The sequence below is a fragment of the Podarcis tiliguerta genome, assembly GCF_965153285.1.
Source record: "Podarcis tiliguerta genome assembly, chromosome: 8".
NCBI lineage: Eukaryota > Metazoa > Chordata > Lepidosauria > Squamata > Lacertidae > Podarcis > Podarcis tiliguerta.
Window position 1 is genome coordinate 79,630,501 of NC_139541.1, and position 27,616 is coordinate 79,658,116.

At 49.9% G+C, this 27,616-nt stretch overlaps 1 protein-coding gene across 3 annotated transcripts in view; it reads left to right on the forward strand.

Annotated features, from left to right (window-relative positions):
• The window catches only part of PRKD2 (protein kinase D2), a 58,768-nt gene that overhangs the window by 25,495 nt on the left and 5,657 nt on the right, over positions 1-27,616 (forward strand). For 2 of the 3 annotated variants that reach the window (XM_083454999.1, XM_083455000.1), the window contains exons 3-15: positions 1,896-2,027; positions 7,270-7,424; positions 9,217-9,418; positions 9,840-9,920; positions 11,331-11,478; positions 13,399-13,516; positions 16,121-16,198; positions 18,396-18,654; positions 20,227-20,279; positions 20,413-20,485; positions 23,047-23,153; positions 23,884-24,045; positions 25,116-25,214. In XM_083454999.1, the coding sequence (XP_083311125.1) occupies positions 1,896-2,027; positions 7,270-7,424; positions 9,217-9,418; positions 9,840-9,920; positions 11,331-11,478; positions 13,399-13,516; positions 16,121-16,198; positions 18,396-18,654; positions 20,227-20,279; positions 20,413-20,485; positions 23,047-23,153; positions 23,884-24,045; positions 25,116-25,214 (1,667 nt within the window). Of the gene's footprint in view, positions 1-1,895; positions 2,028-7,269; positions 7,425-9,216; positions 9,419-9,839; positions 9,921-11,330; positions 11,479-13,398; positions 13,517-16,120; positions 16,199-18,395; positions 18,655-20,226; positions 20,280-20,412; positions 20,486-23,046; positions 23,154-23,883; positions 24,046-25,115; positions 25,301-25,541; positions 25,641-27,616 lie in introns of those variants that run through there. The other variant, XM_083455001.1, reaches the window with a different exon arrangement.

Below are 27,616 nucleotides of genomic sequence, written 5' to 3' on the forward strand. Positions count from 1 at the left end.
TTTTTTAAAAAACCCCTCTCTCCTTCTGAACATGGCAAGAATCAGGGCAGATAAAAGAAGGGGCTTATTCACACATGAACTACAGAACTCCTTCCTGCAGGAAGCAGTAACAGATACCAGCTAAGATGGCTTTACGGGACGCAGGTGGCACTGTGGGTTAAACCACAGAGCCTAGGGCTTGCCAATCGGAAGGTCGGCAGTTCGAATCCCCCGTACGGGGTGAGCTCCCGTTGCTCGGTCCCTGTTCCTGCCAACCTAGCAGTTCGAAAGCACATCAAAGTGCAAGTAGATAAATAGGTACCACTCTGGCGGGAAGGTAAACGGCGTTCTGTGTGCTGCTCTGGTTCGCCAGAAGCGGCTTAGTCATGCTGGCCACATGACCCGGAAGCTGTACGCCAGCTCCCTCGGCCAGTAAAGCGAGATGAGCGCCGCAACCCCAGAGTCGGTCACGACTGGACCTAATGGTCAGGGGTCCCTTTACCTTTACCTATACTGTGTTTAAGACCAGAATTGCATTTGGGTAGAAACTGTTTCTCAGGCGGCTAGTCCTAGTCTTTATAACCCTGTACCTTCTTCTAGAAGGCAGAAGCTGAAAGAGATCATTTCCGGGGTGCGTACTGTCCTGCGCTATCTCTGCAGCTTTCTTATGGCACCTGGAAGCATAGATTTGATCCAAGGTGGGAAGAGTGCACCCAATTATTCTCTCTGCAGTCTTTACAACCCTGGACAGCATTGTTTTTCCTCCGACTGTGCAGCTCCCAAACCACACACACAGACCATAAGTTAATACACTCTCAACAGTACAATGGTAAAATACCATCAAAAAGGTCCTTTGAGAGATTGTTTTTCCAGAGGATTCTCAGAAAATATAACCTCTGCTGTGCTCTCTTCACCAGGTATTTGCTGTTTTCTCCCCAAGTTAGGTCATCTCTCAACTCCATTCCCAGAAATCAAAACACCAAGACCTATTCTACGCACTTCCCCTCAATAATAAGTGGCTGAATATTCAATTTACATTTCCTAAAGTCCACAATAATCTCTTTTGTTTTATTTAAGTGAAGGAGTAAGTTGTTTTTCCTGTGCCCCCAACTGCTCAGTTTCCTTCCTCTAGGCCGCCTCCCCCTCTCCAGCCGTGATTGAACCAACCACCGCTGTATCATGTGCAAACCTAATGATCTTATTACTGGGGTATTTGGGGGCACAGTCAGCTGTATAGAGCATATATAAAAGCGAGCTCAACTCGCACCCCTGCAGCGTCCCCGTATTCGTGATGAGATCCGCAGAGACGTGGGAACCCAACCTGACCCTTTGGGAACGGTTTGATAGAAAATCTAATATCTACCTGCACAGACACGGTGGAAGTCCCAGGTCTAATAATTTGGGCACCAATCTATGCGGAAGAATAGTATTAAATGCAGTACTCTAGTACAGTGGTACCTCAGGTTACATACGCTTCAGGTTACAGACTCCGCTAACCCAGAAATAGTGCTTCAGGTTAAGAACTTTGCTTCAGGATGAGAACAGAAATCGTGCTCTGGCAGTGCGGCGGCAGTGGGAGGCCCCATTAGCTAAAGTGGAGCTTCAGGTTAAGAACAGTTTCAGGTTAAGAATGGACCCTGGAACGAATTAAGTACTTGACCTGAGGTACTACCAGTGGCGTAGTGTGGGGGGTGCAGGGGGGGCCGGCCGCACCGGGCGCAATATCTGGGGGTTAGGGTTAGGGGGCGCAAATTACTTGCCTTGCCCCGGGTGCTGACAACCCACGCTACGCCACTGGGTACCACTGTCCTCTGATTCTGCGTGGGCCAGGATACCAGACTGGATGGGCCAGGGGCCTGATCCTGCAGGCCTCTTCCAATGTTATTCTAAGCGCCTTCCTCCTCCTCCTCTCCTAGCTTCCGCCACTTTTGAGGACTTCCGGATCCGACCACACGCCCTCAACGTGCACTCCTATCGTGCTCCGGCGTTCTGTGACCACTGCGGCGAGATGCTCTTCGGATTGGTGCGCCAGGGTCTCAAGTGTGATGGTAAGGCTCCCTCTTTGATTTGATTTTTTAAAAAATGATATTTATTAAAAGTTTTATAATTACAGGGGGGAAAAGAAAAAAATGAAAAAACACAGTATATATATAAAAAAGAGAAAATAAAAAAATTAAGAAATACATCAAAAAGAAAAGCAAAAAAGAAAACAATGCCTCCACACAACTAGAGAAAAAAGAAAAACATTTAAAAACACATCCATTTTTCACATCTCTATCCTTCAATGACTTATTTCCTCGACCTTCTCCCACCTCCCCTTTTTGTATTCCAGTTAATAATTAAGTCAGCAAATCCTTTCCATCTTTCACTGCTTACTATCGTTTAATTATCTTAATCTATTTTAACCTTATCTTCCCATCAAAATCTAAAAATTTATCTATACTTCAATCTAAAAAAACCTTAAATCTTAAATCCTTAAATCCTAAAATCTTAAGTCCTTATCCTATTTCTACTAAAGTCATATAAGTTCATTCCACCATCTCCCAACATTCCTTAATTATGCTATATTACTCTAAATAATATTTTAAAAGGCTCCCTCTTTGATTTGATTTTTTTGCGGGAAGGCGGAGGGTTTTTTGTCTGCCAAGACCTGGACTGACATTTCTTCCCAAGGCATAAAGACTGATTTGGATCATTTGCCCATTTTGTCCCTGAAGACCTCTCTCCTGGGGGTGGGGAACATCTGTACCCCCCCCAGATGTTGCCGGACTCCAGTTCCCATCAGGCTCAGCCAGTTTGGCTGTTGCCCAGGGGTGATGGCATGGGCGTTGCCAAGAGGGGCAGGAGGGACAGCTGCCCCCCTTAGATCAAGCAAAACAATAGAAATACTTACCGTATTTTTCGCTCTATAGGACGCACATTTCTCCTCCTGAAAAGTAAGGGGAAATGTGTGTGCGTCTTATGGAGCGAATGCAGGCGGGAGGCTCTGCTCAGAGCTCCCTTTAAAGAGCCGTGTGGGGCGTGTGTGAGGCTCTTGGGGGCTTTTCCCCGAGGAGGGGAGAAGGCTGCAAGCGCCGCACACATGCTCCACGCAGCTCGTGACAGGGAGCGCTGAGCAGAGCCTGGGATGCATACAGGCTCTGCTCAGCGCTCCCTTTGAAGAATATTTCTTTCCTTGCATTTCCCCCTCTAAAAACTAGGTGCGTACAGTGGTGCCTCGCAAGACGAAATTAATTCGTTCCGCGAGTTTTTTCGTTGTGCGAGTTTTTTCGTCTTGCGAAGCACCACTGCATTTAAACACTAACAACGGCGGGCAGGGGCGGGGAGAAGCAGGACAGCTGCCGCAGCCGGTACCTCAGACTCACCCGCGCGTTGTGGCCACCGCGCGACGCGGCTGCTGGAGGGCGGCGGGGCTCAGGAGCGCGACTCTGGCTGCAACGCTGGCTGCTGGCGGCAACGGCTCTCTGAGGGGAGCGCGCGAGGCGGGTGGGCAGCGGCACGAAGCAGCCGGAAGGTCGGAGGGAGCCGGAGGAGCCGTCAGCTGGAAGGTGGGAGGGAGCCGGAGGAGCGGGGAAGCGAGCGTGCGTGCAGTGACCGTCGCCATGACATGAGAGGCAGGGCCGTTTCGTCTAGCGAAGCTTGCCCTTAGGAAAATCCGTCTTGCGAAGCACCTCAGAAAACGAAAAACCCTTTTGTCTAGCGAGTTTTTCGTCTTCCGAGGCATTCGCCTTGCGGGGTACCACTGTATTATGGTCAGGTGCGTCTTATGGAGCGAAAAATACGGTAACAAATGGACCGATCATGTCGGCTTTGCCCCCCCCCCCGACAAAAATCCTGGCTATGTCCTTGGATGATGGGATTTGGAGTCGTGGGCTTCCTCAAGAGTAATACACGTGCTGTTTTTTATTTTTTTATTTCACTGCAAGAAAACTCTGGATTAAATTGTGGAAACTGAGCCACAATTTGCTTTTCTTACCTCACAAAATATCTGCTTTCTTACCTCACATATTCTACTCTGCTTTTGCTAGATGTTAGATAGGAAGGCGAGGCAAGACTCCCCCCCCCCCAAAAAAAGGCCAGGAACCTTCTCTTATTTGGGTGCCCTGCCAGATGCCCAGCAATTTTCTCGCTGGCACATTTCCAAGGTTATCATGAGGTCTAGAAACATCCTTTTAAAAAAGAAAAAAAGGACAGCTGAGAATCTCTGCTGCCCAAAGAAAAGAAAAGAAAATATTTGGTACCTGTAGAAAAATGACATATCGGGGAGAAGAGGACGGGGGGACACCCTCTCCTTGAAACATTAGGTTTGTTTTGCCCCCTGTTAAGTGTGCCCCCTCCTGCCATCCCTAGTGGCGCAGTCCGGACGCAGCTTGGCCACTTGGCCTGCTGTTTGGGAGCAGCGGCCCGGAGCGTTCCAGTCTCCCACGCAGGGGCCGCTGCCCTTGGGCTCTTGCTTTTGACCTCCAAAGCCACGTGAGCCTTTGAGCCACATGCTCTCGCTCTGCACCTGCCTCGGGCCCCTGGCAGGACACGAAGCATCGGGCTTTTAAGCCATTACGGTGCTTAATGCTTAATCGAAGGCGGAAAACCTCGCCCTCCGCCCCCACCAGCCCCTTCCACTGCTCGGTTCCCACGCGGTTTGCAAAGCATTTGGGAACACAGGGAGCTACCTTTATACTGAGTCACCTACTAGTATTTCCTATTCTGGCTAGCAGCAGCTCCCCAGGGATTTCACGTGGGGGGGGGGTGTTCTCTTCCAGGCCTACCTTTCCGGGGATCAAACCTGCAACGTCCTGCTTGCAAAGGACCAGGTGCGCAGCCTGGGAGTCATTTTGGACTCACAGCTGTCCATGGAGGCACAGGTCAAATCTGTGTCCAGGGCAGATGTTTACCAGCTCCATCTGGTACGCAGGTTGAGACCCTCCCTGCCCGTAGACTGTCTCGCCAGAGTGGTGCATGCTCTGGTTATCTCCCGTTTGGACTACTGCCTTGCGCTCTACGTGGGGCTACCTTTGAAGGTGACTCGGAAACTACAACTAATCCAGAACGCGGCAGCTAGACTGGTGACTGGGGGCGGCCGCCGAGGCCACATAACACCGGTCTTGAAAGACCTACATTGGCTCCCAGTACGTTTCTGAGCACAATTCAAAGTGTTGGTGCTGACCTTGAAAGCCCTAAACGGCCTCAAAGGCCCAGTATACCTGAAGGAGCGTCTCCACCCCCATCGTTCTGCCTGGACGCTGAGGTCCAGCGCCAAGGGCCTTCTGGTGGTTCCCTCACTGCGAGAAGCCAAGTTACAGGGAACCAGGCAGAGGGCCTTCTTGGTGGTGGCATCCGCCCTGTGGAACGCCCTCCCACCAGATGTCAAAGAGAACAACAACTACCAGACTTTTAGAAGACATCTGAAGGCAGCCCTGTTTAGGGAAGCTTTTAATGTTTGATGTATTACAGTATTTTAATATTTTTTTGGGAAGCCGCCCAGAGTGGCTGGGGAAGCCCAGCCAGATGGGCGGGGTATAAATAATAAATTATTATTATTATAAAGCAGATGCTCATGCCCTGAGCCTTTCCCTGCATCTGAACAGTATCTGGCTCTGTCTTGTCTACACTGACTGGCAGCAACTCTCTGGGAATTTCAGGAGCCCGCCCCAGCCCTGGAGGTTCCAGGTTTGGAACTGAGGGCCACTGCCAGGCAGTGTAGGGAATAGTGAGCTAGACAGCCCCCAATTCCTCCTCTCTAGGTTATCAGAAGAACTAAATTGTTGTTGTTTGTACCCCGCGCATCTGACTGGGGTTGCTCCAGCCACTCTGGGCAGCTTCCAGCATGATATAAAAACACAACAAGACTTCAAACATTAACAACAGATTGCGCTAGTAGGATTGCAAGAAGTTTTGTACGTTTTGTAAGGAGGACTATGTGAAATATTGCAGAGAAAAGTATGAAGAGAACTATTAGTGAAGGACTATTAAAAGTAATAGTGAAATGTTTTTTTTTAAAAAAATCATGTAAAAATTTATATATATATATATATATATATATATATATATATATATATATATATATAAAAGACTTCAAACATTAAAAACCTTCCTACACAGGGTGACCTTCTAAAATTTGTATAGTTGCCATATTTTTCGCTCTATAAGACGCACCAGACCACAAGACACACCTAGTTTTTGGAGGAGGAAAACAAGAAAAAAAATATTCTGAATCTCAGAAGCCAGAACAACAAGGGGGATCGCTGCGCAGTGAAAGCAGCGATCCCTCTTGCTGTTCTGGCTTCTGGGATAGCTGCGCAGCCTGCATTCGCTCCATAAGACGCACACACATTTCCCCTTACTTTTTAGGAGGGAAAAACTGAGTCTTCTAGAGCAAAAAATATGGTATTTATCTCCTTGACATCAAGAGGGAGGGCATTCCACAGGCAGGTGCCACCACCGGGAAGGCCCTCTGCCTGCTTCCCTGTAACCTCACTTCTCGCAGCGAGGGAACCGCCAGAAGGCCCTTGGCACTGGACCTTAGTGTCCGGGCTGAACGATGGGGGTGGAGACGCTCCTTCAGGTATACTGGGATGAGGCTGTTTAGGGCTTTAAAGGTCAGCACCAACACTTTGAATTGTGCTCAGAAACATATTGCGAGACAATGTAGGCCTTTCAGGACCGGTGTTATGTGGTCTCGGTGGCCGCCCCAGTCACCAGTCTAGCTGCCGCATTCTGGATTGGTTGTAGTTTCCGAGTCACTTTCAAAGCTGACCCAACGTAGAGCGCATGGCAGTAGTCCAAGCAGGAGTATAAAACTATACCCGGGTTAAGTACTTAATTCGTTCCAGAGGTCTGTACTTAACCTGAAACTGTTCTTAACCTGAAGCACCACTTTAGCTATTGGGGCCTCCTGCTGCCGCTGCACGATTTCTGTTCTCATCCTGAAGCAAAGTTCTTAACCCGAGGTACTATTTCTTGGTTAGCAGAGTCTGTAACCTGAAGCGTATGTAACCTGAAGCGCATGTAACCCGAGGTACCACTGTACATAAAATTTCAATGATATCAGCATTTAATTCTTCTTTAATGATTGTCCCTGCGTCCCATGTTTCTACCTGTTCTTATATTTTTATCTGTAAGCCACCTTGAGTCCTTTGTCAAGGAAAAAGGCAGTTTGTAAACAAATACATAATAAAAAGAATAATTGATGATAACGGCCTTAAGGGGCTTCCTCTCCCCTGATTCCCTGTGCTGTTTCTGCTGCCAACCTCGCGACCCTGCCATTTTTGACGTTCCTAATCTGCCTCCCAGGCTGCGGGCTGAACTACCACAAGCGCTGTGCCTTCAGCATCCCCAACAACTGCAGCGGAGCCCGGAAGCGCCGTCTCTCTTCCACCTCCTTGGCCAACTCTCAGTCTCTGCGCCTCTCCATCACGGACTCCTTGCCCTCCAGCTCTGAAGATCTGGTGAGTGCACATGCGCCCCCTGCTGGCTGGGAGTGGGTCTGCCCTGCCCGACTCCCCACCTAGTTCTGGGGCAAACTTGCCTTGGCATCCCTCTGCCTCGAGAGACAATGGAGTGCACCTCCAGGGTGAAGACGTAATTTGCTTTAAACTGTTTTTGACGTTTTGAATTGTACAGGGAAGTTTTTGTTGTTTTATATCGTGTTGTGTTTTGATTTGCTGGAAGCAGCCCAGAGTGACTGGGGTAACCAGTCAGAGGGGCAGCAAACAAACAAACAAACAAACAAACAAATATTATTACAGTGTTACCTTGGGACGTGGGTGGCGCTGTGGGTTAAACCATAGAGCCTAGGACTTGCCGATCAGAAGGTCGGCGGTTCAAATCCTCATGATGGGGTGAGGTCCCGTTGCTCGGTTCCTGCTCCTGCCAACCTAGCAGTTCGAAAGCACATCAAAGTGCTAGTAGATAAATAGGTACCGCTCCAGCGGGAAGGTAAACAGCGTTTCCGTGCGCTGCTCTGGTTCGCCAGAAACGGCTTAGTAATGCTGGCCACATGACCCCCGAAGCCAATACCCCTTGCCCAATAAAGCAAGATGAGCGCCGCAACCCCAGAGTCGGCCACGACTGGACCTAATGGTCAGGGGTCCCTTTACCTTTACCTTGGTTTACAAACTTAATCCGTTCCAGAAATCCGTTCTTAAACCAAAGCATTCTTAAACCAAAGCGTACATAAACCAAGGCGTGCTTTCCCATAGGCGTGCTTTCCCATAGCAGCGGCGGACGCAATTTACAATGCAACACACTCAACATGTTCTGCTTCCAAGGCAAAGTTCACAAACCAAAACACCTACTTCCAGGTTTGCAGCGTTCTTAATCCAAGTTGTTCAGAAACTAAGCTGTCTTAAACCAAGGTACCACTATAATAGGGATGCGGGTGGCGCTGTGGGTTAAAGCCTCAGCACCTAGGACTTGCCAATCAAAAGGTCGGCGGTTCGAATCCCCGCGGCGGGGTTCGCTCCCGTCGTTCGGTCCCAGCGCCTGCCAACCTAGCAGTTCGAAAGCACCCCTGGGTGCAAGTAGATAAATAGGGACCGCTTACCAGCGGGAAGGTAAATGGCGTTCCGTGTGCTGCGCTGGCTCACCAGATGCAGCTTGTCACGCTGGCCACGTGACCCGGAAGTGTCTACGGACAGCGCTGGCTCCCGGCCTCTAGAGTGAGATGAGCACACAACCCTAGAGCCTGGCAAGACTGGCCCGTACGGGCAGGGGTACCTTTACCTTTACCTTTACCACTATACTACTACGACGACGATTTGAAACAACATTAAAAACAGTGTAAAGCAAAGCACAGTCATGGCTGTGGTGTGATGGATCAGTCTGAGTGGTTATTTAACCAGAAGGTTGGTGGTTCGAGCCCACACAAGGATGGCATTGCAGGGGGTTGGACTAGATAACTCTTGGGGGGTATCTTCCCTGAATTATACATGCTTCTTTCTCCTCTCCTTCACCCCGCGCCACTGCTGCTTACTTGCTTAAAACAGAAGCATGGAGCTACTTCAAAGAGCCCTTTTGCAAAGGGCTTAAACCTCCCTGGTCATCAGCTGATGAGTGGGGATTAAATCTTGCCTTGGCTGCACAATCCTATTCCCCACTGAGAACAGGGTACTCAGTGAATCGGGTGGGTCCCAAACAGAACGCCTCAGGGTAGAGATGGTGTTCTTCTATGCCCTGGTGGTTTGCTCAGAGCTGATCCTTCTCTCTCCGGCTCCCCTTTCTGCCCCTCCCTCCTCACAGACTCGGAGCCTGATAGAGACCTTCCCCCGCCGGCTGACTTCCTCCACCTACATCGGCCGCCCCATTGAGCTAGACAAGCTCTTCCTCTCCAAGGTCAAAGTGCCCCACACCTTCCTCATTCACTCCTACACCCGGCCCACCGTCTGCCAGTACTGCAAGAAGCTCCTCAAAGGCCTCTTCCGCCAGGGCCTCCAATGCAAAGGTGAGGAGGGGGGGACGGGACCCCGAGGGAGGGATCTGGGCCTCCCATCTGCCTCGGGTTGGGGATCTTCAGCCGTGGTTCTCCAGGACTTGTTGGACTGCAGCAATAAAACTTCCAGCACGTTTGCAAAGCTAAGCAGGGTCCGGTGTAGTTCCAAACTGGGTGGGAGACTGCCTTGATATTCCTGCATCGTGTCCCTTTTATGATTCTTTGACTACAACTCCCACCATCCCCAGCCAGCTTTGCCCCATGTTCAGGGATGATGGGAGTTGTAGTCCAGCAGCACCAAGGCAGGACATTTGGAGGTCCTTTATTCCAAGTCTGGCTATTGGTCCATTTAGACCAGAATCCTTTGCTTGAAACTTTTTAACCTGCTGCTGATCTTCCACCCCGCCTTGCCTCCTTCCCCAACTCCTTCCAGATTGCAAGTTCAACTGCCACAAACGTTGCGCGACTCGGGTGCCCAATGACTGCCTGGGGGAGACGCTGTTTAACGGCGGAGGTGAGTGACGGCCGCTGTTCTCGTTGCGTGGAGGTGGCTGGAGGGGAGGGACCTGGTTTTAACTCTTGAGATGGGTGTGATTTAGCTTAGGACCCACCATTTCAATGTGTGTAGATCATCTGGGTAAGGCTTATGTTTGAGCCACCAGAAGCTGAAACAGAAATGTTGGGTTTGATCAAAGCTCTTTGCAAAAGCACTCTTTGAAGAAGTTCTTTGTAGCCAAGGTGTGCTGGTCCCGGGGGGTTACCGTGTGGCATGGTCTGAGTCCAGTCCGAGGTCGAGAGTGTGGTATGGAGGCTGTCCATCAAGGCTGAAGCGGGGTCCAAGGCAAGGAGTCGGGTGAGGTCAGGAACTCTGGCAGAAGAGGAGGACATGGTGCCAGCAGGAACAGGTTACCAACAATGTTGCTCCCGCAACCTGGGACTGGGCTGGCTGGCTTTTATCTCCTCTGAAGCATAGGGCGGCCCCGGTCCACAGGTGACTCGCCTCTCCTGGCCTGGAGGCGAGCACTCCTCCTGCGGGAACTTAGTTCCCTCCACCTCTCTGCCCTGAGCCTCTGCAGCTCAGGAGAGGCTGGAGGGTTACCGGACCCAGAGGCAACCTCAGCTTCCTCTCATGGGGCTGAGAGTGGAGCACCTGCAGGCAATGGGTCCTCCATCACCTCAGGAGCCAGAGCAGACTCAGCTGGTGCCTGCACCTGAGGATCCAGCACAGCTGAGGACCCTTCAGGCTCAAGCCCCAGCCCCGGCTCAGCCGGTCCTGGAGGCAGGGACTCCTGTGCAAGCTGGGATTCCTCAGGTTCAGTCTCTGAATCCGATTCCCAGGCCATCACACAAGGAGGTAAAGAGAGGAGAAGAAAACCCTGAATTGTACAAGCTTCTTTCTTCTCTCCTTCACCCCGCGCCACTGCTGATTACTTGCTTAAAGCAGAAGCGTGGAGCTGCTTCAAAGAGCGCTTTTGCAAAGGGCTTTAACCTCCATGCTCATCCGCTGATTGAATTGAATTTTGCCTTGGTTGTACAGTCCTGTTCCCCACTGAAAACAGGATTGCAATTAATTAATTAATTATTATAACAACCACCGTGTCTTCCTGCCCATCAGCTGACATCACCAGTGATGCCGGCTGATTGACAGGTGGGTGTGCCTTGAGGGGGAATAGCCTTGTGGGCCAAATTGAACTCCCAGGCACGGCAAGATTGGCCCAACGGCCGGATGCTCCCCACCCCTGGTCTACCCTGACTGGCAGCAGCTTTTTAGAGTGCCAGACTAGAGTCTCTCCCAGTCCTATCTAGAATAGAACCTGGAACCTTCTGCATGCAAAGCCAGATGCTCTATTGCTGAGCTACGGCCTTGCCCCAACGATTGGAGAAGTCTTGGATATATTTTATTCCTCTCCTATGACCCTCCCAGATGTGCAGATGGAAGAAGCCAGCGACCTCAGTGAGGCCGACAAGAACTCGCTCATGGATGAATCGGACGACTCTGGAATCATCCCCGGCTCCCATTCAGAGAACGAGATGAGGATGGGCGAGGACTCGGACGACAGCAAGTCCCGGGGGTGAGGAAGGGCCAGCCTGAAACCAAAGCTTCATTTTCTTTCCTTGGGTCCTGTATGGGGTTTCCCTTCATGGCTGGATCCAACCTTTCACTCCCCTTACAGAAGCTGCAATGTTTGTTGACGTTCCGTTGCTGCTGATCTGGCACTGAGAACGAATGGCTTTCATGGTCTAGATTTCTTCACAAGGCTGTAAGGCAAAGATAACTCGCATCCTCTTTCGAAAAGGTTTCTCGGTTTCCCCGTCCACCTCTCCCATGATTTCATTACACTTTCCCCCTTTTTTTTCCTTCAAAAGGAAAAGTTCTCTAGCACAACCTCTGTCCTCTACCAGTGCTAAGACTACAATTCCCATAAGAACAAACTGGGTGTGATGGGAGTTGTAGTCCAAAATATTTGGCATAGCAATTTCTCCCCTGGCGTTCCCAAGAATCCCATTTTTTCTAGTATTTTATTTGTTCATGTCCATTATAAAAATGGTTATTGAGGCTTGGCCCTAGAGCCCCCCTTTTCCTCTACGCTCGTACTGCCGGTGACGCCAGAGGGCTTTGTTGACATAAGACTCAGAGACCTGCGTTTGAATCCCCCACGTAGCCGCCAAGCTCACTAGGTGACCATGAACCTGTCACCAATTCTCAGGCTTAACACTACCTTACAGGGTTGGGGGGAAGATAAACTGTGGTGGGGCAAATCTCAGGCTAGCCTACCTCACAGGTTTGTTAGGAAGACAAAATTGATCATTTGGTCAGGGAGAAGACCAAGAATAAAACATAAGGTCTTAATAGATACTAAGGAAAGGGGAGGCTTTGGTCTCCCCGACTTAAAATTATACTATGAGGCTGCTTGCTTCTCATGGATGAGGGACTGGTTCCTTTTAAGCAATACGGATGTACTAGATATAGAAGGGCATAACATCCAATACGGGTGGCATGCGTACTTAAATTATAGAGTACATGAGAGTTTTACATAAGAACGTATATAGAGTACATGAGAGTTGGAAATTATATTATAATATGCCCTGTAATGTAATATGATAATGTATACCTATGTGACATAAGAACGTTAATTAAAAAAAAAAAAAAAAAGGAAGACAAATTGGGGTTGGGGAAAAATTCACGGTATGAAAAAAATTTGAGGAGCAGTCATTATCTCCCAATCCTCACCTCCTGCTTTCATGGCATAGCTTTAGGCACCAGGCAAAAATGTTTTCCTTCATTCAGGTGTGTTTATTATCTTGTATTTTTATGTTGCGGATGCCCTTGAGGTTTACGGATGAAGGGAGGTATACAAATTCAATTTAAAAAAAAAGTTCTATTGCCTTTTAACTGTGGGTGGGTTTTGCTTTTACTTGTACAGTGGTGCCCTGCAAGACGAATGCCTCGCAAGATGGAAAACCCGCTAGACGAAAGGGTTTTCCGTTTTTCGATGCGCTTCGCAGGACGAATTTCCCTATGGGCTTGCTTCGCAAGACGAAAATGTCTTGCGAGTCTTGAGATTTTTTTTTGCTCCCCACCCCCTTTTTCTAAGCCTCTAAGCCGCTAATAGCCTTTTAGCAGCTAAGCCGCTAAGCCTTTAATAGCCGCTAATAGCGCTAATCCGCTAAGCCGCTAATAGGGTTCCTTCGCAAGACGAAAAAACCGCTAGACGAAGAGACTCGCAGAACGAATTAATTTCGTCTTGCGAGGCACCATTGTATTTTTCTTTTATGGTGCTTTCATTTTGCATTTTTGCCTTGTGAACTGCCCTGTGGTCTTCAGACAAAAGGCGGAACTCGAGTTCAATAAATAATTGTTTAAAAAATCCCGAGGGGCTTCCCATGAGCACACGTATCCAGTTTTAGTTGCATCTGTTGTGGCCCTTTCCCCGCTCCCTGCGCTTTCAGACCCACCAAATTTAAAGGGCACCTGCTGCCTCTTCTTCCAGATCCATGGGCTACATCCCCCTGATGCGAGTGGTCCAGTCGGTCCGGCAAACGACCCGCAAGTCCAGCACGGCTCTGAAGGAAGGCTGGGTGGTTCACTTCAGCAACAAGGACACCCTGGTGAGTTGGAGGTGTGGGGAGAGTGGGGTGAGACTGGGGTGGGTGGGCATTGAGGCTGGGCCTCTGGAACAAACCCCAGCCTCTGAATACCACGTGGAAATGAGGGCTATGGCTCGATTTTATGTCATAGCACCATCAGTCATACACTTGCTTGTGCTTACCCTCGCTCCTCCAGCAAAATGCAGGTTTTGTAAGCTCCTTGGGGCAGGGGCCTTTCTATTATTCAGAGCACTCTTGCTCTCTCTCGCGTGCTGCTTCTAGCGATGGAGCGTTGCAAGCAAGAAGAGTTGGTGCCTTCCTTTCTTGCTTATTGCTCTGATCTTGATTATTGTTACTTATTTATTTCTTGTCCCCACCTTCATCCGAAAAAGATCTCTGAGTGGCTTACACAGAGTCAACCAAGATAAATCCCTACCTGCAGGCTTACAATCTAAAAAAAAAAAAAGGGGGGGGGGGAGACACAGCACAGCACGCAAGGAAAAAGGGACAGGGAGGGAAGAGGAAGAGGAAGATCAAAATCGAGACTCGGGTACCAATTTCTAAACAGCTGTTCCTATAAGTACCAGTAAGGGTAAGGAGGTGACTGGTGGAGCTGAGATAAGATAAAAGATAAAACTTTATTTGCATTAGCCAACGGGACACGGGTGGTGCTGTGGGTTAAACCACAGAGCCTAGGACTTGCCGATCAGAAGGTCGGTGGTTCGAATCCCTGTGACGGGGTGAGCTCCCATTGCTGGGTCTCTGCTCCTGCCAGCCTAGCAGTTCGAAAGCACGTCAAAGTGCAAGTAGATAAATAGGAACCGCTCTGGCGGGATGGTAAACGGCGTTTCCGTGCGCTGCTCTGTTTCGCCAGAAGCGGCTTAGTCATGCTGGCCACATGACCCGGAAGCTGTCTGCGGACAAACGCCGGCTCCCTCAGTCAATGAAGCGAGATGAGCGCCGCAACCCCAGAGTCGGTCACGACTGGACCTAATGGTCAGGGGTCCCTTTACCTTTACCTTTATAGCAACAATAAAACATTACAGTATACGCAGAAAGGGAAATTTGATGTAAGAGCACAATTTAAAGTCCTGAATCAGCCGTCAGTTAGTGGCCCTTATTCTGATTGCCCCTGCTATGAACCTAGCAACCTTTGCTGTTATCTGCTCATTTTGATCTGATAGAAGAAAGGGCATTGTGGCAGTGACTGAGCGCCCTGGGATGGTTAGTACGAGAGGGGTGATGATCTCGTTCCTCAGGTCTTTGTAGAGAGTGCAAGACAGGAGGACATGTGCCGCTGTTTCGGTGCTACCGTCTCCACAGGGGCAAAGGCGTTTCTCAGGCGGGATCTTTTGGAATCGACCCTCAAGTACCGCAGATGGCAAAACATCCAGTCTTGCAAGTGTAAAAGCATGTCCGTATTTTGGGACAATAAGTTTGTACAGACATGGAGCCAGAGAATCAAAACGGAGAGGTGGAAAATGAACATACCAAGGGCAGAATTTCCTTATAGTGGCCAGGTTGTTCTGATGCTCGATATCTTTTAGACGTTGACCAATTAGACTGTTTGCTTTAGTAGGGCCCATAGAGAGTTGGTGTTGTGGGGATAGGCCACAAGGGTGAAGTTTTTGATGGACGGTTTTAAACCAGGCACTTTTATGGGAGTCTTGCAGTACTAGGGATAGCTGAGCTTTTGGACGAGCTGATGAAGTGAGCCCTGCTGTATAACCCACATTTCCTCTTGAATGCTCTAGGGGGCAGTACCCAGAATTTCGTTAAAATGCAATGCAATGAAACCTAAAATAAGAGCCTCATAAAGGAACAGGCCCGGGTGGCGCTGTGGGTAAAAGCCTCAGCGCCTAGGGCTTGCCGATCGCATGGTCGGCGGTTCGAATCCCCGCGGCGGGGTGCGCTCCCGTTGCTCGGTCCCAGCGCCTGCCAACCTAGCAGTTCGAAAGCACTCCCGGGTGCAAGTAGATAAATAGGGACCGCTTACTAGCGGGAAGGTAAACGGCGTTTCCGTGTGCGGCATTGGTGCCGGTTCGCCGGAGCAGCTTTGTCGCGCTGGCCACGTGACCCGGAAGTGTCTGCGGACAGCGCTGGCTCCCGGCCTCTAGAGTGAGATGGGCGCACAACCCTAGAGTCTGTCAAGACTGGCCCGTACGGAAAGGGGTACCTTTACCTTTTTAAAGGAACAGGCATTCTAAAACAGCCATCTAGCAGCAGAAAAAACCATTATTCACCTCCGTAGGCCCGTGAGAGAAAAGATAACATTGCATCTTGACGTCACAAATCTGTGAACATGGTGGGGGACAACTGTCTCTCAAATGGGAGGGACTCCTATGTCCGGGGTGCCACCTCAGAGAAGGCCCCGCTCCGTGCTGTTCCACAGCAGACCTTAGGTGCTGATGGAGCTGCAAACAGAGCCCCTCCTGCAGCTCTTAGCACATAGGGCGGCAGATAACCGGATGGCGCATGTCAGTGTATGGAATTAATGCTCTGCGTGTGTAAGTGTGAGTGTGAAAGTCTTGCATTGGGTCCTCAGGATGCTTTTAAAGCCTCCTTCAACCCCTGGAATTCCACGACCTGTAAAAACACTTATTTTCTCTCTCCCCATTCCTGCAGCGGAAACGCCATTACTGGCGACTAGACAGCAAATGCCTCACTCTCTTCCAAAACAACACCAGCAGTCGCTACTACAAGGTAAATCGGCCATCCCCTAATATTCAGGGTCCCCAGCGTGGATGAAGATGGGGAAGCTGGAGTGGGAGGTGGGATTTACGGGCAGCAACTGCCCTCTTGCAAATATTTCTGAAGCTGAGCCAAATGTCCTAAGGGGGAAGAAAAAACTCTGCCTGCAAGGAAGGCTCTTGGGGGGGCGGCAAAGGTTTGATTGATCCACAGCTGTGGGGCTCTTGGGAGTTGTAGTTCCAAACATCTGGAGGGCACCAGGTTGGCAAAGCCTCCCCACCTCTTCTTTGCTCCTCCTTTGCGGTCTGAGACAATAGTGCAGTTGCAAATTCAGAAATTTGCATGATAGTCACACCTGCTCACAGCCATGCCTCTTCTAAGATTATGTGATTAAGTAAGATTATCTTAGAATTATGCAATTACAGTGGTGCCTCGCAAGACGAAAAGAATCCGTTCCGCGAGTCTCTTCGTCTAGCGGTTTTTTCGTCTTGCGAAGCAAGCCCATTAGCGGATTAGCGCTATTAGCGGTTTAGTGGCTATTAGCGGCTATTAAGGGATTAGTGGCTATTAAGGGATTAGCGGATTAGCTGCTAAAAGGCTATTAGCGGCTTAGTGGATCAGCTGATAAGCGGCTTAGATCAGCTGTCAAGCGGCTTAGAGAACAGCTGTTAAGCGGCTTAGGGGCTGGGGAAAAAGGGGGGGAGGGAAAATCCCCCCGCAGAACTCGCAAGCCCATAGCAAATTCGTTTTGCAAAGCACCTCCAAAACGGAAAACCCTTTCGTCTAGCGGGTTTTCCGTCTTACAAGGCATTCGTCTTGCGGGGCACTACTGTATAGTTAAGGATGCATTGCAACGATCGATGCAGCTCTCCCAAGTTGCATCTTTCAACCAGATCTGCTATTTTCTGTGCATTTACATGGGCAGACGATTAGGAGTGCTCCAATATCTTCTTTTGGAGTGGCTTGAGTTGTGTTTTCCATTGCACATAGAATCATAGAATGAAGAGTTGGAAAGGACCATGAGGGTCATCTAGTCCAACCCCCTGCAATGCAGTTTGGTTGTGTTTTTTTTGCCCAGTGTGGGGCTCAAACCCATAACCTTCAGATTAAGAGTCTCATGCTCTACTGACTGAGCTATCCCAGAGCCACATAAAAGAACGTGCGCCGTTCTCCTGAACGCCTTGTGCTTTCATTGCTCTCAAATACCCACCGTGGCTCAAAAGCTCCCCTTTCACGCTCTAGGGGTGCTGGAGACAGGGACCCCACAGCAGAAATAGTTGTGGGTCTTTGTCCCCCACCTCCGTGACCCCGGACCATGACACCACTGGCCCTAGATCGCAGCCAAGATGGCGTTCCCTGCCGCTGACCAACAGATGCGCTGAAGTGAAAGCAGGAGACTTTGCCCTTTCTCTGGCTTGGCTTAATGACTTCATCACTTAGCGCAGCCTTTCTCAACCTGTGGGTCCCCAGATGTTGTTGAACTACAACTCCCATCACCCCTAGCTAGCAAGTCATGAGCTCAGGGATGATGGGAGTTGTAGTCCAACAGCATCTGGGGACCCACAGGTTAAGAACCGCTGACTTGGCATCAGATGGGATGCGTGGTGTTCTCATGAAATCAGCTTAGGGCGAGGAAACCATGAAAGAAGATTGCAGTATTTGGGACTTCCTAGTTTAGAGAAAAGGGATGCGGGTGGCGCTGTGGGTTAAACCACAGAGCCTAGGACTTGCCGATCAGAAGGTCGGTGGTTCGGATCCCCGCGACGGGGTGAGCTCCCGTTGCTCGGTCCCTGCTCCTGCCAACCTAGCAGTTCGAAAGCACGTCAAAGTGCAAGTAGATAAATAGGTACCACTCCGGCGGGAAGGTAAACGGCGTTTCCGTGCGCTGCTCTGGTTCGCCAGAAGCGGCTTAGTCATGCTGGCCACGTGACCCGGAAGCTGTACGCCGGCTCCCTCGGCCAGTAAAGCGAGATGAGCGCCGCAACCCCAGAGTCGGCCACGACTGGACCTAATGGTCAGGGGTCCCTTTACCTTTACTTTAGAGAAAAGGCGAGAAAGAGGCAACATGATAGAAGTTCATCCCATTATGCCTGGCATGGAGAACACCATCTGAACGCCAGTTGCTGGAAATGCCAAGTGGGGAGAGTTGATCGCCATGAGATCAGGGGGCTGAGCAATGAAGGCTGATTTCCATTTCCTTTTCCTGTAGGAGATTCCTCTCTCAGAGATCTTGGCCGTGGGTCCGGCCCAGGACTTCTCCCTGCTGCCTTCGGGCGCCAACCCTCACTGCTTTGAAATCATCACGGCCAAAGCCACCTACTACGTGGGGGAAAGCGGCGCCCCCAGCAACCACCAGCATGCCGGGGACAGCCTGGAGAACGCCAGGACGTGGGAGAACGCCCTCCGGCAGGCCCTCATGCCGGTCGTCCTCCAAGGGGCTCCGAGCGCCCAAGGAGAGGCGCCCCACAGTGAGTGTCTGCCCTGGACTGGTGGGACCCAGAGGGATGCTGGAAGGCGCCAGCTGGGGAACCCCCCAGGGAAGAAGACTCAGTGCCCAGGGAGTGGTGGTGGGGTGACGATGAGAGGGAGCGGACTGGGAGGAGGAGGTGTCAGAAGCTGGAGAGGTCACAGGATTTAGTGAGCAGGAAGAGTCGGTGGCAGAGAGCAGTTCAGAACTGGAGGCAGAGGAAGAAGCAGAAGCTGTCGAGGAGGGAGGCCGAAAGGCAGAGATAGGCTGGTGAAGGGGCCAGGCGGTCTCCCTTCCCTGCTGGTCTCCCAGAACCCAAAGAGGTATGAAGAGGCAAATCAAAGACGGGCAAGATGGTGGTGCCTCAGATTGTTTGGGAAGCTATCAGGGAAGGAGGAACTTCACTACGGTCAATTACTGTATTTTTCACTCCATAGCAGTGTTCCCCAACCTTGGGCCTCCAGCTGTTTTTGGACTACAACTCCCATCATCCCTCACTAGCAAGACCAGTGGTCAAGGATGATGGGAATTGTAGTCCAAAAACAGCTGGAGGCCCAAGGTTGGGGAACACTGCTCTATAGGACGCACCCGACCATAAGATGCACCTAGTTTTAGAGGGGAGAACAAGAAACATTTTTTCTCTCCCTCTCTGTGCAGCAACCGTTCAGCGAAGCGGCAGGAGAAGTGGAGCCCCTTCCATTTCTCCTCCCGCTTCGCTGAAGGGGCGCTGCGCAGAGAGGGGAAGCTGCGCAGCGCCTCTCCAGCGAAGCAAAGCCAGGAGAGCAAGAGGGATTGTTGTGCTCTCCTGGCTTCAGCAAAAGCAATGTGAAGCCATGGAGCCTGCATTTGCTCCATAAGACGCACACACATTTCCCCTTAATTTTTGGAGGGGGAAAAGTGCATCTTATAGAGCAAAAAATACAGTAACTTCATCTACTCCATGTGATTTACTCGCTTCTGACAGCGTCCGACCCATGCCTTCCCCCTCACACGCAGGAGTGGGGATCTTTAACGCCCCCCCCAGATGTCCGAATGTGCCCTTCCAAGCCTCACTCTCTGGCCCCAGTCCATGATATCTGGAGAGCCCCAGACAGTACTGGCCTAGGTGGGCCTTGTAGGGACGCGGGTGGCGCTGTGGTCTAAACCGCTAAGCCTCTTGGGCGTGCCGATCAGAAGGTTGGCGGTTCGAATCCCAGCAACAGGGTGAGCTCCTGTTGCTGTGTCCCAGCTCCTGCCAACCCAGCAGTTCGAAAGCACACCAGTGCAAGTAGATAAATAGGTACCGCTGCAGCGGGAAAGTAAACAGCGCTCTGGCTTCTGTCATGGTGTCCTGTTGTGCCAGAAGTGGTTTAGTCATGCTGGCCACGTGACCCAGAAAGCTGTCTGTCACTCGGCCTGAAAGCGAGATGAGCGCTGCACCCCATAGTTGCCTTTGACTGGACTTAACCATCCAGGGGTCCATTATCCTTTTACCTTACCCAGGTGAGCCTTGTCCCCTGTACAGCATTGGCATGTGATACATCGGGAGATCGGGCTCAGCCCTGACTTCTACCTTCTGCCTTCCTCTTTCCAGGGCAAGCGTCATTACGAATCTCTGTGTCCAACAGCCAGATCCAGGAGAACGTGGTGAGTTCTGGGAGCACTGGGTCTCCAGGTCTCCTTGCCTGCTCTTCACCCCTAACTTTGTTTTGGGGGGGTGTCCCTCACCCACAAAGCTTGCTTTTTTAAAACAAAACACAATTCATTTGTACAACTGCAGGATATCGCCACCATCTACCAGATCTTCCCGGATGAAGTTTTGGGCTCTGGGCAATTTGGCGTCGTCTACGGAGGTGAGTTAAGAACTTGGCTAGACACTCTTTCCCCGATATGAGTCTACCTGGAGCGGTGATGCCATAACACCTCTCCACCTCTAGAGGGCGCTGGTTGCTAATCTAGTCTGGCCTCTAAAGCAGATTGGAGCGAATCCCACCGCTCTGGCCACCAATTGTGGCGGATCCGGAACTCTATAACCACCGCAGGTTATCTCACTTTTTTGCGTGAGGTAAAACTTTTATGCTTGGAGACTCAGGCTGAAGGTGAACCAATAAAAAAAAAAAAGGTTTATTTGACGGAGCAAAGTTGGCAAAACAAATGATGTGTCAGGAAATAAAGTTATTTTAGGAAACAGTTAACTAATTTATAATTATACTAAATCTACTGGCTTCTAAACAAGGTAGTAAACGCACAGCTTCTTTTAAGCTTCGATTGCTTATTTTCAGTTGTTACTCTTCATTCACATGTTGCAGGTTTCTAGATGGTAAATGCTCAGCTTATTTTGAGTTATTTCACTTCAGTTCCTTACAGGTGTTACAGCTTATTACTTTGGATCTTAAACAAGGTGGTACTTTCTGTCAATTTCCCAGTCTTCTACCAATCGGATCACCGCATCCGGTTTTTTCCATATACTGTATTTTTCGCACCATAGGACGCACCAGACAATAGGACGCACCTTGTTTTAGAGGGGGGAGAACAAGAAAAAAAATTCTCCCACTCTCTGCCCAGCACCCCTTCATTTCCCCCCTCTTGTTTTCCCGCTCTAAAACAAGGTGCCGTTTAAGGTGCGTTCTGGCGGCTACCTTGGAAGCCAGGAGAGCAAGAGGGGTCAGTGCGCACCGACCCCTCTCACTCTCCAGGCTTCAGGTTCCTTTCGACCTGCTCTTTGGGGCTGGCGGGGGGAAGCCCACCACCAGCCCCAAAGAGCAGGTCAGGGAGCAGTGGAAAGGTGCAGCGGAGAGGCTGCTGCCATAGCCGCCCGTCACCTCTCCAGCCGGGAGAGGGTCGCTGGGGGCTGCTTTAGCCCCGCGCGCGCTCTCCTGGCTGGAGAGGTGACAGGCGGCTATAGAGGTTCCTTCCATAGCTGCGCATCACCTCTCCAGCCAGGAGAGGGTCGCGGGGCTATGGCGTCTTCGCTCCATAGGACACACACACATTTCCCCTTCATTTTTGAAGGGGAAAAAGTGCGTCTTATAGAGCGAAAAATACAGTATATTCATATATTGTTTTCTTTTCCTCTGCACATTTTGGTGCCTTTTTCTTTTCTTCTTTGTATCACTTTATTTCTTCATAACTGAAAAATGTTCAATAAAATATTCAAGCCAAAATCCGTTCTAACTGGAAGGAGACCCAAGGAGACTATCCTCACAGCTTCTACTTCATCTTGTTCAAACTCAGCCCTCCAGTTCGCTCCTGTCTAAATGCCCTCGCAAGACACCAAACACTGTCCTCCTATGTAAACTCAGAAATATTTTCCTCAGAGCGGATGTTCCACACACAGACCAGAACCAAACTCTCCTCTCCGTCCCACTCTCTCTTAAACCTTCTGAAAACTCCCTCAGAAACGGCTCCTTTTATTTTCCCTCCCAAAGTGCTGGCTCCGCCCCCTTCTGACTTGCTGTCTTGGTAGCCAATCAGAGAGAGGCTACAGCCCTCTGGTGGAATTTCAGGGTACTGCCACAACGGCAGCCAGGACTATTTGTGTTCATTAAAATGGAAGTAAGATTCTGTACTCACCAAGTACAGAATGGCAGACTAAATTAATGGATGCCGAAATGGCAGAGCTTACAGGAGCAATAATGAACCAAGGGCGGGGTGGGGGGAACTTTTATAAAAGATGAGAGAAAAGTCATGGATTATCTGAAATGTCGTATACATAAAAGTTCTTTAGCAGGATTAAAAACGGTTAAAATTAATGTTAAAAGATAACGAGGGAGTAATTATTAATTGGAGTAACAAAGGAGATGCATTGTTGTAAATTAAAAAATGTAAGAAACTGTAAAAGGAGGGGGAGAAGTTAAAATGCATATATTTGTTGGGAAATACAGTGGTACCTCGGGTTAAGTGCTTAATTTGTTCCGGAGGTCCGTTCTTAACCTGAAACTGTTCTTAACCTGAAGCACCACTTTAGCTAGTGGGGCTCCTGCTGCCGCTGCCGCCACGCGGTTTCTGTTCTCATCCTGAAGCAAAGTTTTTAACCCCGAGGTACTATTTCTGGGTTAGTGGAGTCTGTAACCTGAAGCGTATTTAACCCAAGGTACCACTGTACTGGATTGTATTTATGTCAAAATATTTCTGAAAAATAAAATTGATATAGAAAAAGGAATTTTGAGGGACTGCGTGTATCACCAGACTCTGTTGTAGCTCAGCTGTCCGTCACCCAGAGACAGCCAGGTGTTACTGGGCTCGGACTCCCAGTGTCGTAGCCCATTGGGATGATGGGAGTTTTAGCCATCATTTTGTTTGAGGGGCGGCTGCTGCTGACCTAAACCCAATGGTTGGGCCGGTACCATCTGCCTTCTGCCAGCCAGCAACAGCCCCTTCCTAAAATGTCGGCTTCCCTTCTTGACGCCCCCAGGGAAACACCGGAAGACGGGCCGGGACGTGGCGGTGAAAGTGATTGACAAGCTCCGCTTCCCCACCAAACAGGAGAGCCAACTGCGCAATGAGGTCGCCATTTTGCAGGTGAGCGAGTGGCGGCGGCCATTTTGTGGGTGTTGTCGTGGGAGGGCTGGTGGGAAAAGGGGTCCCTTAAGTAATAGGGACGTAATAAAAGGGAAATAAAATAAAAAGGAAGTAATAGTGCCACTGTATTCTGCTCTGGTCAGACCTCACCTGGAGTCCTGTGTCCAGTTCTGGGCACCACAGTTCAAGAAGGACACTGACAAACTGGAACGTGTCCAGAGGAGGGCAACCAAAATGGTCAAAGGCCTGGAAACGATGCCTTATGAGGAACAGCTAAGGGAGCTGGGCATGTTTAGCCTGGAGAAGAGGAGGTTAAGGGGTGATATGATAGCCATGTTCAAATAGATAAAAGGATGTCACATAGAGGAGGGAGAAAGGTTGTTTTCTGCTGCTCCAGAGAAGCGGACACGGAGCAATGGATCCAAACTACAAGGAAGAAGATTCCACCTAAACATTAGGAAGAACTTCCTGACAGTAAGAGCTGTTTGACAGTGGAATTTGCTGCCAAGGAGTGTGGTGGAGTCTCCTTCTTTGGAGGTCTTTAAGCAGAGGCTTGACAACCATATGTCAGGAGTGCTCTGATGGTGTTTCCTGCTTGGCAGGGGGTTGGACTCGATGGCCCTTGTGGTCTCTTCCAACTCTATGATTCTATGATTCTAAGTCCCTCTGAGCCTCATCCTGACACCTCACCCTGTCTCTCTTCTTCTTCTTCTTCTCCCCCACCCCGCAGAGCCTGAGGCACGCCGGGATCGTGAACCTGGAGTGCATGTTCGAGACGCCGGAGAAAGTCTTTGTGGTGATGGAGAAGCTCCACGGAGACATGCTGGAAATGATCCTGTCTTCGGAAAAGGGCCGGCTGCCCGAGAGACTCACCAAGTTCCTCATCACGCAGGTAAGGAACATGCCAGCTAGCCCTGGTGATCACCTAATGTTTATCGGATGGATTTCCGCCCTAAATTGATTTTTTAAATTCTGAATACAGTGGTGCCTCGCAAGACGAAAAGAATCCGTTCCGTGAGTGTCTTCGTCTAGCGGTTTTTTCGTCTTGCGAAGCAAGCCCATTAGCGGATTAGCGCTATTAGCGGCTATTAAAGGCTTAAGGGATTAGCGGATTAGCTGCTAAAAGGCTATTAGCAGCTTAGTGCCTTAGAAAAAGGGGGTGGGGAGCGAACCCCCCCCCCAGGAATCGCAAAACATTTTCGTCTTGCGAAGCAAGCCCATAGCAAATTCGTCCTGCGAAGCACCTCCAAACCGGAAAACCCTTTTGTCTAGCGGGTTTTCCGTCTTGCGAGGCATTCGTCTTGCGGGGCACCACTGTATTCACATTTTATACTGTATTTTAAGCTGTTTTTTGTTGCATCAATTAAGTGTTTTAAATTGGCTGTTAGCCGCCCTGAGCCCTGTTTTCTGAACCGGGAAGGGCGGGGTATAAATAAAAATATTATTATTATTATTATTATTATTATTATTATTATTATTATTATTAAACATACACCTTCCAAAGCCAGAGAAGGTGCAAGTCAGCCAGCACCCACCAGGTGGCAGCAGAGCCTTGCCTGAGGATGTGCTTCCCCTACAAATTTCGGGATTCGGGAAATCTAATATTTGCTAGCGATGCCTAAAGGGCCAAAGAGGAGCTTTTGCCTGGGGCTCTGAAAGCAGGAGGTGTGACCAGCCAGCAGCAAACAGAGACCAGCTTCCAGCAAACTGGCCCTCAGCAGAAATTTCAGACTACAACTCCCATCAGCCTCAGCGCGGATGGGAGTTGTAGTCCAAAAACATCTGGCAGGAAGGCTGTTGTAACACATTGCAGTGGGCAAGAGGCCCCAGGGACCTCTGTGATAATTCATGTAATGTGATCTGTGGGAGGCTGACGTGGGTAGAATCCTGACCGCCCAGGATTTGGTGGCTTTCTGCTCCTTGCCACCTTTTGCCACTCCTGTTTCTGTCTTTTCTGCTCAGATCCTGGTGGCTCTGCGGCATCTGCATTTCAAGAACATCGTGCATTGCGACCTGAAACCCGAGAACGTCCTCTTGGCTTCGGCCGAGCCGTTCCCTCAGGTAAGGCTTCCTGTTCTGCATCTGAGAAAGAGCTGGATGCATCCCAAATGGCGTTCAGGATTTTAGAATGGAACCGCTGTGGTATAGTGGTTAAGAGCGGGAGACTCGTAATCTGGGGAACCGGGTTCGTGTCTCCGCTCCTACACATGCAGCTGCTGGGTGACCTTGGGCCAGTCACACTTCTCTGAAGTCTCTCAGCCCCACTCACCCCACAGAGTGTTTGTTGTGGGGGAGGAAGGGAAAGGAGAATGTTAGCCGCTTTGAGACTCCTTAAAGGGAGTGAAAGGCGGGATATCAAATCCAAACTCTTCTTCTTCTTCTTCTGAGAGACCCAGGCAGTTCCTTGGTGGTTTTCTTAAAGATTCGTTTAGGGCAGGGCTGGGTTGCCTATGGACCTCCAGATTTTTTTGCTGGATTGCAACTCCCGTTATTATTATTATTATTATTATTATTATTATTATTATTATGTGTAATAGTTAATAGGGACATGGGTGGCGCTGTGGGTTAAACCACAGAGCCTAGGACTTGCCGATCAGAAGGTTGGCGGTTCGAATCCCCGCGACGGGGTGAGCTCCCGTTGCTCGGTCCCTGCTCCTGCCAACCTAGCAGTTCAAAAGCACGTCAAAGTGCAAGTAGATAAATAGGTACCACTCTGGCGGGAAGGTAAACGGCGTTTCCGTGCGCTGCTCTGGTTCGCCAGAAGCGGCTTAGTCATGCTGGCCACATGACCCGGAAGCTGTACGCAGGCTCCCTCGACCAATAAAGCGAGATGAGCACCGCAACCCCAGAGTCGGCCACGACTGGACCTAATGGTCAGGGGTCCCTTTACCTTTACCTACTAGTTATTTTTACCTTGCCTTTTTTCCTAGCAGAGACTCAAGGTTGCTTACAGATGAAATAAAAAGGTAAAGGGACCCCTGACAGTTAATTCTTCTCTGTCCTCCTCACTGGCCCAAGTAGGACCAATTCAGCCAGCTAGCCCTGGGGATTATCTAATTTTTGATTTTTGAATTTATTGTTATTCATGTTTTTATACTGTATTTTATGCTGCTTTTATAATTAAGTGTTTTAAAGTGTTTTAAATCTGTTGTTAGCTGCCCTGAGCCCGGTTTTTGAACCAGGAAAGGCGGGGTATAAATAAATAATAATAATAATAATAATTATTATTATTATTATTATTATGTCCAGTCAAGAACGACTCTGGCGTTTTAGCTCTCATCTCGCTTTACTGGCTGAGGGAGCCGGCGTTTTCCACAGACAGCTTGTGGGTCATGTGGCCAGCATGACTAAGCCGCTTCTGGTGAAACCAGAGCAGTGCACGGAAATGCTGTTTACCTTCCCGCCAGAGTGGTACCTATTTATCTACTTGCACTTTTTGCGTGCTTTCGAACTGCTAGGTTGGCAGGCGCTAAGACAGAGCAACGGGAGCTCAGCCCATCACGGGGATCCGAACCACCGACCTTCCGATAGGCAAGCCCAAGAGGCTCAGTGGTTTAGACCACAGCACCACCCGCATCCCAACACAGATAAAATAGGAACAGCTAAAAACATAGAGAAGACACCAACAATCCTTTTTTTAAAAAATAGCACATGAATAGAGTTAAAACTACATATAAATCAATGAAAATAATTCACAGATTGTATTTAACTCTGAGTAGGCTTGCTAAGTAGAGGGACGTGGGTGGCGCTGTGGGTTAAAGCCTCAGTGCCTAGGGCTTGCCGATCGAAAGGTCGGCGGTTTGAATCCCCGCGGCTGGGTGTGCTCCCGCTGTTCGGTCCCAGCGCCTGCCAACCTAGCAGTTCGAAAGCACCCCTGGGTGCAAGTAGATAAATAGGGACCGCTTACTAGCGGGAAGGTAAACGGTGTTTCCGTGTGCGGCTCTGGCTCGCCAGAGCAGCGATGTCATGCTGGCCACGTGACCCGGAAGTGTCTTCGGACAGCGCTGGCCCTTGGCCTCTTTGAGTGAGATGGGCGCACAACCCTAGAGTCTGTCAAGACTGGCCCGGACGGGCAGGGGTACCTTTACCTTTACCTTTAGGCTTGCTAAGATGTATAAGACTGAATCAGATAAGTGCTGGAGATGCGAAGAAGTACAGTGGTACCACGGGTTACATATGCTTCAGGTTACATACGCTTCAGTTTACAGACTCCGCTAACCCAGAAATAGTGCTTCAGCTTAAGAACTTTGCTTCAGGATAGGAACAGAAATCGTGCTCCGGCGGCGCGGCGGCAGGAGGAGGCCCCATGAGCTAAAGTGGTGCTTCAGGTTAAGAACAGTTTCAGGTTAAGAACGGACCTCCAGAACGAAATAAGTACTTAACCTGAGGTACCACTGTGCGTCGGAATGTGTTTTGCCGCATCGCATGGCGGCTTGTGGATCGTAATTTCCTTGCTTTACAAT